This window comes from Gopherus evgoodei, chromosome 1 (genome assembly GCF_007399415.2).
Source record: "Gopherus evgoodei ecotype Sinaloan lineage chromosome 1, rGopEvg1_v1.p, whole genome shotgun sequence".
Lineage (NCBI taxonomy): Eukaryota > Metazoa > Chordata > Testudines > Testudinidae > Gopherus > Gopherus evgoodei.
The window spans coordinates 171,956,626-171,974,268 of NC_044322.1; the positions used below are offsets into that span (position 1 = coordinate 171,956,626).

Consider the following 17,643-nt stretch of genomic DNA (forward strand, 5'->3'; position numbering starts at 1 on the left):
CTTTCTTGAGTAATTTAATATGAGATTTTAGAATTTCAATTGTTTTTTTCTTTTAAGATAATAGAGCAAATTATATTTCAAAATGCTATAAAGAAATACATTTAAAAAAAATAATTAAGGCTACTAAACAGCAGGGTAGTTCCAAATCACCTAATTTAATAAATCTAAATACTTAAACATGTTTTGCCTTGCTTTTAAGTTTCATGTTTTTAGTTGCACATATAATAAGAAAACATGTTATTCTTATCAAGTATTAAGAAAAACATTTAATGAAAACACAATCTAAAATTTCACTCATGGAAGTTTTATTTTTATCTATCCTCTTTCTGGTATCAAAATATTTTCTGTTAAGGGATAATATTAGATGGAAAATGTTATCAGTTAACAGTAAGATTTTAAAATTAAAATATGTAGAATTGCTGCATAAATAATATATGTAATTTATAGTAAATTTTTTCTTTTGAATTTGTGAACTGCCACTGAAGCTATTTGTCACTAATGTTTTAGTGTATTTCTTTATGAAACAGATTTTGTATTGTCTTTTTTCTTTTGTACTTGCTGATGAAAGGACAGCATCTATTTTGTATCAGTTAAGGTTGTTTTGTAATGTAACCTATATTTCTTTATGCTTGATAAGAATGTTTATGTAGACAGTGTAAGGGTAACAATGTCCTTAACTATTTCTTTTTATATTACATTTGGTAAGACACTTAAATTCTGTTCAGTTACTGACTCTGAAAAAGGGACATTCCCTGTGCACATTCCCTCTAAGCCAAGTGTGTATTTTGTGGGGAATGCACGAGAATGTCACTTAATGAGATCCAGGAGTTTCCTTTAATTTTGGAAAATTAGCATTAGTCTGGTTTGGAGCTAGAAAGAAAGTATTCTGTCGTCCTTTTATTTATTTATTTATTTATTTGACCTCCCTCAGTTTCCTTGACCAAAGTGTGATGTGCAATTTTCAAATTGCAGTTCCCTAAACATTTTACTATTCTTGCCCTTAAAAATTGCCTCCTCAATTTTAAATTTATTGGTGTGATGTGATCTTGTTAAATAGCAGACACCTTGCCCTTTTTAAAAAACGTTAAGCATTTTAACATCAATAAGTAGTTAATTTAATAATTCAAACATGCCAGAAAACAGTCTAAATGCCTAGAAGAGTATCCTGAAAGTGAGGATTTTTCTCTTTTTTTTTTTAATGTGTTATAAGAGGGATTAAAATCATCCTTAAAATGGGATCATTTATATGGTCTAAAGAAGGTAGTTTGGGAGCTTCTGTTCTTGTCTCATAACACAAGGACAAGAGGACATTCAATGAAACTGAAAGGTGGCAAATTCAAAACAGATAAAAATAAATACTTTTTCACTCAACGTTAGATCAGACTGTACAACTGTTTGCTACAGGATGTCACTGAGACTAAGAATTTAGCAAGATTCAGAGGGATTATGCAGATAACAAGACTTATCCAGAGTGGTTATAGTTAATACTAAAAGAAAAAATTGGAAGAGATGTAAAACCTTCTTCAGGTTTAAAACAATCACTAACTCTTAAGGATTAAGGTTGAGACTAGGACGGGGAGGGGCTCACGGGTTACTAGACTGGATAACATGAGCCTGATCCAGTATGGCAGCTCCTATGTTCTTACCATTGTGCAAGTAAGGAAAGAATGCTAATCATGCATTGTTATTACATCCGGTCAAAACCTCTAAAGTTAAAACATCTAATCTAAAATCTATAACTTATGCAAATAAAGGTTTAAAAGTATTTGTTGTACTAAAAGTACAAAAGGGGGAGTGTGGAAGTAAAGAAAGAACTAACGGATTTGTAGGGGATCTTAATGCAAGACAGTCTCTGTTAGCAAGAGTTAGGCTAGCTGTAACCCTAATAATGTGAGATTTGTAGAAGCAAGAATTGTGTAAGGCAAGTGAAAAAGAACTGTGTAAAAAATTGTTGCGACCTTGTGTAGAGAATGTGTAAATAATATAAACTGGCATCTCTTATAAAGTGAAAAAACAAAATATCAATATAACTTACATAGAAACAAAATGCAGCTATTGCTTATTATTATCTATAACAAAAATATAAATGCTTGCTATAATTATTTACCTATTAAAAAACCTATCAAAAAAAAAACCCCTATGTCCTAATGCACTATCTCCCTGCTATAACTGCTAAACACAATAAAATATCTAACTTTACTATGCCCAAACAAATAAATAAAAAATAAGTTTTTCTCCAACACGGTAGTAACTGTAATAGGAGGACCAGACAGCAAGTGTCAAAAATCGGGACTGTCCATAGAATCGGGACATCTGGTCACCCTAAACTGTGGCGAGGTGATAGTTTCTAGTGAACAACACAGGCCTACAGTGCTTGGACTAGAATCCTTGTTTTGTGTCTCTAAATTCAGATCACTTGAACTTTGATTTATTTTCTTCTTTTTTTTAAACTCAGGTACAGAAATACCCATAGATTACAAGTGTCAAAATTTGAAATCAGGATAATTTTTAATGACCTGCACTACAGAAACAGTTTTGTAAACTTCATAGAAACATCATCTTTTACCTTCAGAATAAGTGTCCCAAATCACTTTTCCGAGCCCAAGTGTAAAGTAGTTCCAGTGATGAAAGCTGGTTTCAGCCTCAACTATGGAAAGTCTACTGCCTCACCATAATTTTCAAAACATACTTAAAATATGGTACAAATTCATAGAAAGCAAGTTTTTTCACAGCAGTGGGAGTTAAATAGGAAAAGTTCAGCCTTAATGTCAATTTTCCTTAATGTTGTCATAACGTGTCTCCACTTTTTCATCCTGTGAGCCACTTCATGAGACCACTACCTTAGTTCCTCACTACTTGATTCTCAGTATTTCATACTGCAGATCAGGGGTCAGCAACCCTTCAGAAGTAGTGTGCCGAGTCTTCATTTATTCACTCTAATTTAAGGTTTCGTGTTTTCAGAAGGTCTCTTTCTATAAGTCTATAATATATAACTAAACTATTGTTGTATGTAAAGTAAATAAGGTCTTTAAAATGTTTAAGAAGCTCCATCTAAAATTAAATTAAAATGCAGAGCCCCCCAGACGGATGGCCAGGATGCCAGTGATCAGAACACAAGTGATAAGAGACAGGAACTTAAGTCAAGAGGAATAAGTGCACTAGCCGTGTGAGTGCCACTGAAAATCAGCTTGCGTGCCGCCTTCGGCACTTGTGCCATAGGTTGCCTACCCCTGCTGCAGATCTTTGGTGTATGCACCACCACAGCTGTGTGAATTGAGAAACACTAACATAGAGGAGGAAGTTTACTGGCTCATTGGCAGTGGGAATGCAAAATTGTATACACTTCATTGCTTCCTCAGCTCAGTTTTCACATTACATTACACTTTATTTATGTGAGTGACACCATTGCCTTTTGCTGCCATCTTTTGCTAGCTAATTATTTAAGTGGTGGATTTAATAAATAATTTCATTGCGGTCAATGCAGGTTCTGGGTTGACCAGTGTTAAAACCGAAGAGATCTCTGAAGTAAAGATGGATGCAGAGTTCCGACATGATTCAGGATATGAAGTGCATCATCAAAAATTGGTGAGTGAACATCTAGAGCTTTAAGTTTATGTTTTGAATCGCTGTGGTTAATAACATCCTTACCTACAGGGATATTATGTCCCACATTTTTTTAATTGCGTGGTTGGAAAAAAATATCTACACACAATTTTCACACACACATGGTCTGATTTTCTTCCCTCTTAGATGGGTATAAATTGGGAGTAATTCCATCGGCATCAGTGAACTTAACACCAGTGTAAGACTAGTGTGAGAAGAAAATGCACACCACATTTATGCATCAGTTACCAACCTGTGTGGTCACTTATACCTATACCACGCACACTCAATGCCAGTGATCAAAAAAAGTAAGAAAGAAAACAATGAACTGGGAATGTCATTACACATGAGTAAAAATACTTCTGGAATCCCAGTGTTGTCCCAAGATATTAGAGCTACAAGGTGGGTGAAGTAATAGCTTTGACTAAACCAGCTTCTGTTGGTGAGAGAGAGAAGCTTTCAAGTGAAACAGCTCTCTTCATCAGGGCTGGGAAAGGTGTCTAAGGCAGTGTTTCTCAACCTTTTTGATACCAGGGACTGGCTTGCTGCCTTCCTAAACAGTGTCAGGGAGATCTCAAGGACCAGTTGTTGAGAAACACTGCTCTAAGGGACCCTTCATGGTCAATGGTCCCCTTCACCTTGAATGGTTCCTTAAACTGTGTTCTAACTACTGATGCTAAACTATCAATTCAATCTTGTGTTTAGCTGCCATATTCTGGCCATGTCTACACTGCAAGTAAAAACCCATGGCTGGCCCAGGCCAGATGACTTTGCCTAAGGGGCTATTTAATTGCAATGTAAACAGTTGGGCTCAGGCTGGCTCCTGGGCTCTAGGACCCTGCGAGGTGGAAGAGTCCCAGATCTCGAGCAGCAGCCAGAGCCTGAACATCTACACCACAATTAATCAGCCCAACGAGCCCAAGACAGCTGGCATGGCCAGTCATGAGTGTCTAATTACAGTGTAGGCGTACCCTCTAAGTACCTTTTCCAGACCTGAAGAAGAGCTCTGTGTAAGCTTGAAAGCTTGTCTTATTGGACCAACATCAGTTGGTGAGAGAAATATATTACCTCACCCACCTTGTCTCTGCAACCCCAGCTATAACAACATGAGGGAGAGGAAACGTGGATATGGAGGTGGGGAATGAAAACATAAGGCCTCAGGCCCCAGATTTCCTATCCCATCTTGGTTATCTGAGATTTTGTGGTGACCAGAAACTATAATTAAATAACAAAGAGGTTTTCACGTGCAGTTCTGTCAGTACCCAAGCAGAAGCAAGGGCGTTGAGCTAAGTCAGAGCAGCACTCTTCACCAGGGCTGTGCCACCAGTGTGCCTAGAACCTTGAAGTGGATTCAGATTGCAGTGTAATTCTGGAACATCAGCCCAATAATACCACTTGAGCTGGACTCAAGACCTTGCCATGTTCCCTCAGGCACTCAGGGCTAGGGTCACACAGGGTCTTAGGCACTCAGCACCTAGGGGCATTCACACCCTAAGTTAGGACTGAGGCTCCCTATGTGGTTCATGAGGGGAGTAAGGAACCTGGGAATGGGAGTCACAGAAGTCGTCATGCTGAGCTGGGAGTCATCTAGGCTAGCTAATAGGAAATGCTGAGGAAAGGGGTGTAGCCTATGCTCTTCCTCAAAGGGAGTTGGGTGCCTCCATCCAAACTGGAGTTCAGCAACTGTCTCCACTTCCAGAGTTGGTCATCTAAGCCATTTTTGCAAGAAACTGAGCAGCAGGGAGAGGCAGTAGCAGTGGCGGCTCCCTTGTAACCTTTAGCCCAGTGGTTAGGGTACTCAGCCAGCATATGGTAGACCTGGGTTCCATTTCCACGTCTCTTATCTCTCTGGTGCAAGCCCCTACCATTGGGCTACGAGACAGTGTAGTGTGGGTCTCTCTCAAACTCTCCTATGGGAGCTGTTGCACTGTCTGTGAATAATTTAAATATTCATTGAGCGAGAGTGAGACTGACTGGCTCTCTAGCCCCCAGTTAGGGCACTGTGAAGGGATGTAGCTCACCACAGCAGCGCCTCCTGCTGGCAGTCTTGGGAATTAGCTCTGCGCCCTCTTCTGGTGATGTCTTGCCCACTGTCGCCTCTGCTCCTGGACCCGCATTTCTCCTAGGACCTCAGCGTCCTCTTCAGTGACACTGCTCTCCAGCTGTGCCACACTGTGTTTTCCCCCTTCAGTGGCAAACTGCAGTCCAGTCTAGCCACTTCCTTCAGTGGGAAACTGCATCCGCTTTGCCCTTGCATCAGGGCCTCAGTCTGCAGATCCCTGCAGCCTGCCAGGAGCTGCCTTTAGCTCCCTGGACCTCTGCCTGCAGCACTGCTCTGCCCAGGGTGCTTGGTGTTCTCCACCTACAAGGCAGCCAGTCCTTCTCCATTTTTAAGCTTCTGGGTATTACTGATCCTGCTCTCTTCTGCAGCCTTCTTATATGGGCCAGCCTGGCCTTGATTGGCTGTTCCTATAAGCACTTCTGTGATTGGCTGCCTCCTGTGCAGCCTCCGTAAGGCAGCTTTTTACCCCTTTTCTCCCCGTGTGGGGCAGACACCCCATCACAGGCATTCATCTGAGAGGTGCGAGATCCAAGTTCAAATCCCTTCTCCATATCAGGCAGAGGAAGTAACTGAATCTGGGTCCCTCACATCCCATGTGAGTGTCCTACCCATTGTGCTGAAGGTTATAAAGGATCTGCCAGCTCCTCCCCTTCCCTGTCTGTCTCACTTTCAAAGGAGGAGATTCTCCACTAGATTTAATTTGCAACAGTAGTTACTTATATCTTTATTTTGTTTGCTGTTTTTGAACAGTTAGCAATAAAACAACACTGAAGTAGGTGGGAGAATCACAGAATATCAGGGTTGGAAGGGACCTCAGGAGGTCATCTAGTCCAACCCCCTGCTCAAAGCAGGAACAATTCCCAACTAAATTGTCCCAGCCAGGGATTTGTCAAGCCTGACCTTAAAAACCTCTAAGGAAAGACCCTGCCTTAACAGTGCATTGTGATCTTGTGAATACAAAGATATCCAAATGAGAGAACACGTCCTTCTAACAGGGACAGATCCAAAACCCGTTTAGAAAGATTCCCACCGACTCCAGTAGACTTTTTGATCAGGACCATTAGGAGTACAGTAGTGGAAGATTCTCACCGCAGTGTTGCAATACTACAAGCAAATAGTTAAATCTGACTTCTTGCTTCCTCTTTTGTGAAGGAATAATACATGGTGGAATTTCATAAAATCCTAATAATAAACTTGAAAGGTTTCTTTCTAAAATATGTTCTTAAACCTAAGTAGTGCTGAAAAATTAAAATTAATATGAGATTCAAATTTGCATTTGAACTAGTTAATGACTGTGTAAAAAGATACTCAGCTCTTTGATGCTGAGAATTGAGAATTCCCAGGGTGACAAGCTAATCCCAAATGCATTAGCACTAATTTGGGAAATTCTGCCACACCTCACTCAGAAGGGCTAAATATTATGATGAAATAAGTCAGAGGAAGGTTATTGGGGAGAGGAAACCTGGCACTAGTACATTTCAATGTACTTATTGTCGTGTTATTGCCTCTGTGTCTCTCACAGTCAATTATAATAACTCAAAAAGGGACAGTTGCAGGTATCTGTGCAAGCAGTTAAGAGCTGCAACTCCCTCTACTGTGCTAGTGGAAAAGATAATGTACTGTATTTAGTAAAGGGAATGTTATATCTCTTTAAAAACACCAGATTTTAAATTGTGTTATCCTGTGTTATCTACTGATAGCCGGAACCATTACTTACTATTAATTAGGAAGTCGTCATCTTCATGTATCACATCAGTTTAGTTTTATTGAAGGCACATACTGAGCTAGTATTCCCACATTGTTTCAAATGTGTCAATACATCACAATAAATTTCTTATTACCATACACAGTGTGCTGCATGTTACCATCTTATTCAGACTTCTTATTGGAAAGACACATTAATGTTGTTCCAAATCAGCAAGTATTCCTAAGTATTATTTTCTTTTTCCCCGCACTGGAGTTATTTTTGAGTTCCATCTTTGAGATTGTCACCCTGTTCGGTGTAATTTGAAAGCAGTAGGTACAGACATGCTTTTAGATTCTTTTTTCCCATCTGGAAGATTTTAAGAGAAAATCCCTTTGGAATACTTACTGAGATGCTTAGAATTCATATGTAAAACATAATGCAGGGCTGCAATTAATAATTGACCTGAAGTTGCAGTTATTGTTCTGTTGATAGGTATCTGTGTTTTAGTTCTATCATACATTGGTTTTCATAACTGAAAATCCTTCAGGCCTTACTCTTTTGCTAACCTGTATGAAGCAAACAGAAATTATCTAAATTTAAAATACATATATTTGCATATTCTTCTTCGAGTGATTGCTCACATCCATTCCAGTTAGGTGTGCGCGCTGCGCGTGCACGTTCGTCGGAAACTTTTTACCCTAGCAACCTCCAGTGGGCCGGCAGGTCGCCCCCTGAGTGGCGCCGCCATGGCGCCCATATATATCCTCTGCCGGCCCGCCCGCTCCTCAGTTCCTTCTTACGGCCGTGTCGGTCGTTGGAACTGTGGAGCGCGGCATTGCTGTCCTCCACGTCCCTAGCTCTCCTAGTTATCTATCGTTATCTATCGTTCATCTCTAGTTCCATTGTAGTTGTTAATTATTTTGTTAAGTAGATAGTTAAGTTAAATAGTGTTAAGTAGTTCTTCGCCGGGGGCTTAGCCCTTCCCGGCACCCGGCCCCAGGCTCATGCCTGTTTCGCCGGGCTTCAAGCAGTGTGCGGCCTGCAAGAAGCCCATGCCTACCAGCGATCCCCACGAAGCAGTGCCTGAAGTGCCTCGGGGGAATCGCACAGATCCGACAAGTGCCGCATCTGTAAGGCTTTTAGAAGCCAAGGACAAAGGAAGGAGAGGGATCAAAGGCTCCGGACTCTCCTTATGGAGGTGGCACTTGACCCGACGGCTTCGCAGGCCGTGATCTTGGCGCCGGCATCGGATCGCACCGGCACAGAGAAGACCCCCTGCACCGACCCTCTCCGGCACCGGAGTCAGAGCCAAGGCCGTCGAAGTCCAATACTCCCGGCCAGGCAGACCCGGCTAGAGCGCCGGCCTCGACATTGGCCGCGGCGCCGCCGGCACCGTCGACTCCGGGCCCGGCGGGTCCGTCGAGTCCGGTACCGCCGAGCTCCCCCATGAGATCTGGGGTTGAAGATAAGGGTCCCATCCACACCGGAGACCTTCGCCTCGGCTCTGGAACCTCATAGCCCTGACTGAGCCCACTCGGCTGCCACCCCCGGTACCTCCGGTGCGGGTCGTGTCCAGAGGCAAGCCCATGATGTCGGCACCGCCCAGAAACTCTCGTTCACGATCCAGGTCCCGACGTCTTGGGCGCTCCAGGTCCCGCCGCCGCTCGCAGTCCCGGCAACCGCTCCCCTCAGCGGTACCGGTCGCACGTCGCGGCACCGGTCGACATCGAGACGATCGCGTTCAGGCTCCAGTCGCCGAGACCGGCACCGCGATTCCAGGAGCAGGTCCCGACGCTACTCGCCACACCGGTCGACCTCCCGGCACCGAGCTGGTGGCAGGTCCCGGTCTCGGTCGACCTCCCGGCACCGAGCTTGGTGGTAGGTCCCGGTCGACCTCCCGGCACCGAGCCGGTGGCAGGTCCCGGCACCGAAGCGGCGCCCTGGTACCGATCAGGATCCCGGCACCGTGACAGAACCCGATCCCGATCCCGGCACCGGTCCCCGTCACCGAGACGATCCTCCGTGCCGACCCGCGCAGACCCTTACCATCCAGGGTCGGCCCCACCATGGCCCTCTAGACAACCGTCCGTATCCTCCCAAACGGACAGCGGGTATGCGCTGGGCACCGACCGGCAGGCGGCGCTGTTCGGTGATCCGCCGCTGCAGGACCAAGGCCCACAACAGTGGGGATTCTGGACACCCTGGGCATACCATCAGGCCCAGGGCCCCCAGCAGCTCCCTGCTAGGCCGGCGACTGCGGAGCGTAGGGCTCCTGAAGCCTCGTTGTCTCGCCCCCCTCCCTACCCGGAAGGGGAGGAAGGGTCCAAGCAGCAAGACTCCGCTGTGGCTCCTGAGGCAGAGGCGAGGGCTGAGGGAAGACCCTCAGTTAGACACTCTCGTGCCTGGGGTCTCCTCATCCTCCTCCCCGGATGAGGCGTGGCGGGTACCTCCTCCAACAGTCCCCCCCCGCTGGATCTCAGGGCGCAACCAAGACCTCCTCAGGCGATTGGCTCAAAATCTGAGTCTGCAGGCAGAGGAGGTCTCGGAGATAGAGGATCCAATTGTCACCATCCTCTCTATGATGCTCCCACCAGTTAAATAGTCTCCCCTGCCCTTCATACGAACCATCCAGGCCAACGCCAAACACCATCTGGCAGTCTCCGGCCTCCATCCCTCCGACAGCGAAAGGCGTCGAGAGGAAGTACATGGCCCCCTTCTAGGGGATACGAATATCTCCATGTACACCCGACTCCGTGTTCATGGTGGTTCAATCAATGTGAACGATAGGGAGCGTCATGGCCAGGAGGCTCCAGCCCCCCAAATCCAGAGAAGCCAGGCGGATGGACCTCCTTGGCCGTAAGGTGTATTCGGCTGGGGCGCTGCAGCTCAGGGTCTCCAACCAGCAAGCCTTGCTGAGCAGATATGCCTTTAATTCCTGGGTGGCAGTGGACAAATTTAAGGAGCTGCTGCCACAAGATGCTCGCCAAGAGTTTGCGGCCATCTTGGATGAAGGCAAGAAGGTCGCACGCACGTCCTTGCAAGCCTCCTTGGACGCTGCGGACTCGGCTGCCCGTACCCTCGCGTCAGGAGTTACGATGCGTCGCATCTCCTGGCTGCAGGTTTCCGGCCTTCCGCCGGAGCTCCAGCATACTATACAGGACCTTCCTTTCGAAGGCCAGGGCTTGTTCTCTGACAAGACAGACCCCAGACTCAAGAGTCTGAAAGACAACCAGGTCATTATGCGGTCCCTCGGGATGCACACCCCCGTGACGCAGCGTAGCCCTTCAGGTCGCAGCAACAACAACAGCGCAGGCCGTTTTCCCAGTTCCGCCAGCGGCAGGACCTTAACAGGCGCCGCGGCAGGAACGGAAGGCGCAGGCATTCGGGGAACCAAGGGGGGCAGAACCAAGACTCCTCTAAACCCCCGCCTGGACCTAAGCCTCATTTTGAAGGTGCCCCCGAGGCGCAGTAACAGTTTCCCCTATGGATCCTTCCCCCCCGTTTTCCAACCGCCTTTCATTTTTCCTCCCAGCGTGGTCCCAAATAACATCGGACCGCTGGGTCTTAAGCACGGTGCAGACGGGATACCGTCTGCAGTTTGTTTCATTTCCTCCTTCCCGCCCTCCTTCCTCGTCCCTCTTCAGGGACCCCTCTCATGAGCAATTCCTTCGGCAGGAGGTGCAGACGCTCCTCAGCAAAGGAGCTATAGAGGCGGTTCCGGAAAGCGAGAAAGGCAAGGGGTTTTATTCCCGCTACTTTCTGATCCCCAAGGCCAAAGGGAGGCCTCAGGCCTATCCTCGACCTGCGAGAGCTCAACAAATACCTGGTGAAGTTGAAGTTCCCCGTGGTATCCCTGGGGACCATTATTCCATCCCTGGATCCGGGAGACTGGTACGCCGCCCTCGACATGCACGACGCGTATTTTCACATTGCCATTTGGCCACGCCACAGACGCTTCCTCCGCTTCGTTGTGGGGGCTCTTCATTATCAATTTGCAGTCCTCCCATTTGGCCTGTCCACGGCTCCGAGGGTGTTTACAAAATGCATGGCAGTTGTCGTGGCGCATCTTCGGCGCAACAGTGGTCCATGTGTTCCCTTATCTGGACGATTGGTTGATTCGGGGCACGTCGGAACAACAAGTCAACAGCCATGTCCACGTGATCACTGCATGTTCGCAAGTCTGGGCCTCTTGATAAACACAGACAAGTCCACCCTGAGGCCCACTCAGAAGGTGGAATTTATCGGGGCCGTCCTGGACGCCACTGTGGGCAGGGCCTTGCTGCCACTGCAACGGTTCCAGACCATGGCGGCGATCGTTCAACGTTTGCGGTCAGCCCCATTGACGTCAGTGAGGACATGTCTAACCCTGTTAGGCCACATGGCGGCTTGCACCTTTGTGACCGATTACGCTCGGCTCCGCATGAGGCCTCTCCAGCTGTGGCTTATCAGTCATTACAGGCCGGCAAGGCAACCGTTAGACATGTTAGTCACAATCCCCCAGAAGGTCTTAGATTCTCCTCGGCTGGTGGCTAGACCAGTCCGTATTATGTGCGGGTCCTCCCCTTCCACCCCTCTCAGCCCTCGGTAATCCCTGACAACGGATGCCTCAGATCTAGGCTGGGGGGCCCACCTAGGGACCCTGCCGGACGCAGGGCCTGTGGTCTCTAGGAGGAGGTGGGGCTACACATCAGCATGCGGAGTTGAGAGCGGTCCACCTTGCTTGTCAAGCGTTTCTGTCATCAGCTTCAGGGTCGTTGTGTCGCCGTGTTCACAGACAACACGACGACCAGTACATATCAACAAGCAGTGCGGGCACCAGGTCCTCCTCCCTGTGCCACGAGGCGATCCGACTCTGGGACTTTTGCGTAGCCCACTCCATTCAACCTCAGGGCTTCTTCCTCCCTGGAGTACGGAACACGCTGGCGGATCGATTGAGCAGATCCTTCCTGTCACACGAGTGGTCCCTTCGCCCGGACGTCGCTCTCTCCATTTCCGGAGGTGGGGTTATCCCCGGGTGGACCTCTTTCGCGTCCATGGGGAACAGGAAGTGCCAAGCGTTCTGCTCCTTTCAGGGCAGGGAGCCGTGGGTCGATAGCGGATGCCTTCCTCATCCAGTGGTCGACTCACCTTACTATGCGTTTCCCCCGTTCCCTCTGGTCCACAAGGTCCTCCTGAAGGTGCGCAGGGACAGGGCTCTCGTGATCATGGTGGCCCCGGCATGGCCCAGGCAGCACTGGTACACCATGCTGCTGGACTTGGCCGTAGCCGACCCCGTTCCCCTACCCCTTCTTCCGGACCTGATTACCCAGGACCACGGGACCCTCTGTCACCCAGACCTGCGGTCGCTGCACCTGGCGGCGTGGCTCCTGCGTGGCTGACTGGTTCTGAGCTGCGCTGCTCCACGCCTGTGAGGGAGGTGCTCTTGAGCAGCAGGAAACCGTCCACAAGAGCCACATATTCGGCGAAATGGAAGCGCTTCTCCTGTTGGTGCGTAGAGAGAAATCTCCGCCCTATGGAAGTTTCGGTGACCGAAATCTTAGACTAAATTTGGTCCCTCAAAGGGCAAGGTCTGGCCTTATCGTCGTTTGCGAGTCCACCTAGCAGCTATCTCCACCTTTCACCCGGGTGCGGACGGTCGCTCCGTTTTTTCTCACCCGACGGTGTCGAGATTCCTTAAAGGGCTGGAACGTTTATTCCCTAACGTCCATCCCCCTGCTCCAACCTGGGATCTTAACCTGGTGTTGTCCCGGCTCATGGGGCCCCCCTTTGAGCCGTTAGCTACTTGCTCCTGCTTTACCTCTCTTGGAAGACTGCCTTTCTAGTAGCTATCACCTCAGCTAGACGGGTGTCGGAGCTCCGAGCTCTTGTGGTAGACCCCCCATATACGGTCTTCCACAAAGACAAGGTGCAGCTGAGACCACACCCTGCCTTTCTACCCAAGGTGGTCTCAGCCTTCCACGTCAACCAAGAGATTTTCCTCCCGGTTTTTTTCCCGAAACCTCACTCTTCGGGCAGGGAGCAGCAGCTCCACTCGCTGGATGTCCGTAGGGCTCTCGCGTTCTACATAGAGAGGACCAAACCCTTCCGAAATCCCCCCAGCTTTTCGTGGCGGTAGCGGACCGTATGAAAGGGCTTCCTATCTCCTCCCAGAGGGTATCCTCTTGGGTTACGTCCTGTATCAGGACCTGTTATGACTTGGCCCATGTCCCTACGGGCCGTGTGACTGCGCATTCTACCAGGGCGCAGGCGTCGTCGCTGGCTTTCCTAGCCCGTGTGCCCATCCAGGAAATCTGTCGGGCAGCGACCTGGTCATCGGTCCACACCTTTGCTTCCCACTACGCCCTGGTCCAGCAGTCAAGGGAGGATGCGGCCTTCGGAACTGCAGTGCTCCGTGCCGCGACTTCTCACTCCGACCCCACCGCCTAGGTATGGCTTGGGAGTCACCTAACTGGAATGGATGTGAGCAATCACTCGAAGAGAAAGATGGTTACTCACCTTTGTAACTGTTGTTCTTCGAGATGTGTTGCTCACATCCATTCCACACCCGCCCTCCTTCCCCACTGTCGGAGTAGCCGGCAAAAAGGAACTGAGGAGCGGGCCGGGCCGGCAGGGATATATATTGGGCGCCATGGCGGCGCCACTCCAGGGGCGACCTGCCGGCCCAATGGAGTTGCTAGGGTAAAAAGTTTCCGACGAACGTGCACGCGCGGCGCGCACACCTAACTGGAATGGATGTGAGCAACACATCTCGAAGAACAACAGTTACAAAGGTGAGTAACCGTCTTTTTTTGTTTATATGCATTATAAAATTGACGGTAGACATTAACACGGGCAACACATCAAATTATGCAAACTCTGTACATTTTATGTCTGTTCCATTTCATTTTAACATTGCTTAAACATCTCTTGCTGACAACAATGGAACAGCATATTTAATTTGCATGTTTCGGTACCTTTACGTGCAAGACTGTTTCTTTAAAAACGTGGTACAGCTCTTTGATAATTAGACAAGTATTTAAAAAGGAGGAAGAAGAAGCAGGAAATCAGCTAAATATTATGCTCTTTAAGATGAAGAAAGTGCCATAGTGACATTAAGAACTTGCCATGGTGGGTAAATGAAGATGTAATACAATAGAGCAAATAATTTCTCCTCTGTTTAATCCATATATACTTAGGCTTGTCTACAAGACCTTACTCTGATGATAAACAAGAATGTTCATCATTGAGGAACAAATAGGCAGTAATTATTTTAATTATATACAAATAATTTAAAATAACTATTTTCTCCTCACTCTTAACAGGCTTGATTTCCCTTACTAGGCACCTTAAAATAGAATGTTTATTTTCCCATTTGCTAAACTCTCTCTCTTTGCTGCTAGACAAATCACCTTGCTTTCTTGAACTTTCTCCCCTTAACCCAGCTGGTTACATGCAGGCTTCATTGTTATCCTGTAGGTCTGAAATAAGCCTTTATATCAGACAAGCACATCATGCTTACTCAAACCAATCCTGACTATATGTAAATTCGTGAAACATTTCATGTTTTAGCCTCTCAAAGGCAGAGAAAAATGTACATTCTCCCAATATTTTCCTGCAATCCTCACCAATCACCCTGGGGTTTGTGTAGCCATCTCCTAAACTAGCCTGAGCAGCAATTACAAGTCATATTTCAAGTGCTTCTAAAACTAACGGCTTGGCAGCCATGGAGATAAGTCGTCCATGGATCCACAGAACTGGTACAGCACAGACAGTAGCCATTAAAACTTGCCACACTGCCTGTGTAACTTTTCTGTGACAGGGAGAATTTAGTGCTACAGTGACCTGGTTGCTGCACTGCTGAAAAGATTGGAACATTGGGGTCATGAAATAAACATTTCTGCAGAGTCCACTTAGATGTTTTGTAAATTGCATAGAAGACTGTACAACTTCGCTAATAGCAGAGGGGATTTCATTACTTATCTGCTTTATTTTCGTTTCCTAGGTATTCTTTGCTGAAGATGTGGGTTCAAACAAAGGTGCCATCATTGGACTAATGGTGGGAGGTGTTGTCATAGCAACAGTCATTGTCATTACTTTGGTGATGCTGAAGAAAAAAACAGGACACATCCATCCATCATGGTGTAGTGGAGGTGGTAAAGGTTACTGAGCAAAGCTGCGCTTACCTGAATGGAGCGGGACAGCAGAGTGCTTGCGTAAAAACATGTAAATCCATGTGTTACAAATGAACTAAGAAAATCAGCTCCTTGATTAACCAGTGTTTGAAAGTAGTGGTGGTTGTCTTGTTAAACTAATATTTTTATCAGCAGGATGAAATGAAAGATCTGAACTAGTAAATATAAACACAACAATCCATAGGATATGCCCCATCTAATTAAATCTAAAACTGCAAAAATCTGTCCAGGAATTATCCATGACCTTTAACATGTACATTAATTTTCCCTTTAGAATTTAACAGTAGTTGCAAAGAGAATATTGTATGGGTTGAAAAATCGGAGTTATTACTATTGTCATTTGGAATTCACATGTAAGGACTTTTTAAATTGTTTTCTAAAAAGTTAACTAAACAATTAGACAGGATTTGGAGTGGAGGGGTCATTGTGGATTTGACTGTGCACTACGCAGATTTGCCCTACACCGATGCTGTATACTTTTTTTGTTTCTACCACACAGGATTCATTTTTCCAACCACCGCCTTTGATGTTACAGCTAATGTGAAACGTATAGATTTGAAAACTACGTATAAACTTGCAAGATCTTTTCTCAGAATGAAAACGCTTTGTCTCCCAAAGTGTTCAAATAAATCCATCACATGCTCCATAATACATTTAAAGTAGTACTGCTGCTACCACCTGCTGTGATTTAACAGAACTTCCACTATAAATAAAAAGCATAATGAGCTTTAATAAAACAAAACAAATCTCTTCTTTGGTACAGATACCTAGAACACTCACTGTGGATATCTATTAATTTTGCATTCATGCATTTTATCAGGCAATCCTTAGGAGATTCAGGTCTTTTCTTTCCAGAAACCACCAGCTGAACATTTTCAGTTTTAAATTGAACTAAATTTTGTTACTTTCTTTAGGTGCATTTGTCTCAACAGCAATTTAATTCAAATGAGTGACACTTCAGGCCCTACAGGACACATAGGAGGGATGTTTGTCACACACGCACACACACATATCCCATTATTCAGTGCAGAAGAGATTTAAAATTTTAGGGACTCTGCTTTATTTTTGTGATGTATTTATTTAGTATTCTTACAACCTAGACAAAATTAACAGATGATCATTGTGACTGATTGGTCCTGTGCCATAGGAACTCTTAAGCTTTTAATTTAAAAAAAAAAAAGTAGGTTTGGATAAAAACAGAGAAGATAATCTTAGATCTGTGTGAATTTTCTGTAACAAAACTCAAATCAGAGATTTTAGCCTAGCTCTTGAAAATACAGTACCAGCTTATGTACAACTGAGCTGGGTATCAATGACAGTGTAATTGAGTGGTGAGTAAATAATAATAGCTCGCTCTTACAGAGGACTTTTGAATCTAGCATGAATGCCTATTCAATTAGCAGTACAGAAATTAAGGCAGTATTGTCTAGTCGTTTGTTTGGGAATGGGCTCCAAGATCCTTGGTTTGTGACCTTTAATCAACTCACTTAACCTCTCTGCCTTAGTTTCTCACCTGCAAAATTGGGATTATACTTATCTATTTCCCAGGGATGTTGAGGATTAGTTAGTAAATGTTTTTACAGCACTTTGAAAAATGTTAAACTCTGTAGCTAGTAAATTCTTCATAATAAAATGTCTTGAAGTAAGGATATTCCAGTCCAAAGAGGATTAATTTATCAGGCAAAGTTGTGCACTAAAGGCATAACATTTAAAATATAAATAGCTTTGCATCTGATCTACATTAGATGTATTTTGACAAACTAATTTTGGATCCCATCTGTTTACCTTGTGTCAGAAACTACTATGACAATTTAAATGTATGTTAATATGTGTAAGGTTACAAAACAGTTTCCATTACAACATGCTCCTAGCTTTCTGAAAATTCTCTACTGGGGATAAAATTCTTAATATTTGTTCTCTAATATTTGTTCTATACTATGGCCATTTGAAAGGTGTTACAATATTTTTTTTAAACCAATTTTTAAAACTTGCTCAACTTTGACCATTAAAATTTTCCATGTGAATTGTCCTCGTTGAGAGAAGGACAACCACAAACAATTTTGATGGGAAATTAACGGATATGAATGATTGCAAACGTAAACAGTTTAAAATGGGGTACA

General features: G+C 45.6%; 1 protein-coding gene across 1 annotated transcript in view; it reads left to right on the forward strand.

Annotated features, from left to right (window-relative positions):
* The window catches only part of APP (amyloid beta precursor protein), a 360,227-nt gene that overhangs the window by 336,119 nt on the left and 6,465 nt on the right, over positions 1 to 17,643 (forward strand). Inside the window, 3 exon segments of the mRNA XM_030579633.1 lie at positions 3,485 to 3,585; positions 15,334 to 15,441; positions 15,443 to 15,481. Of these exon segments, the coding sequence (XP_030435493.1) occupies positions 3,485 to 3,585; positions 15,334 to 15,441; positions 15,443 to 15,481 (248 nt within the window).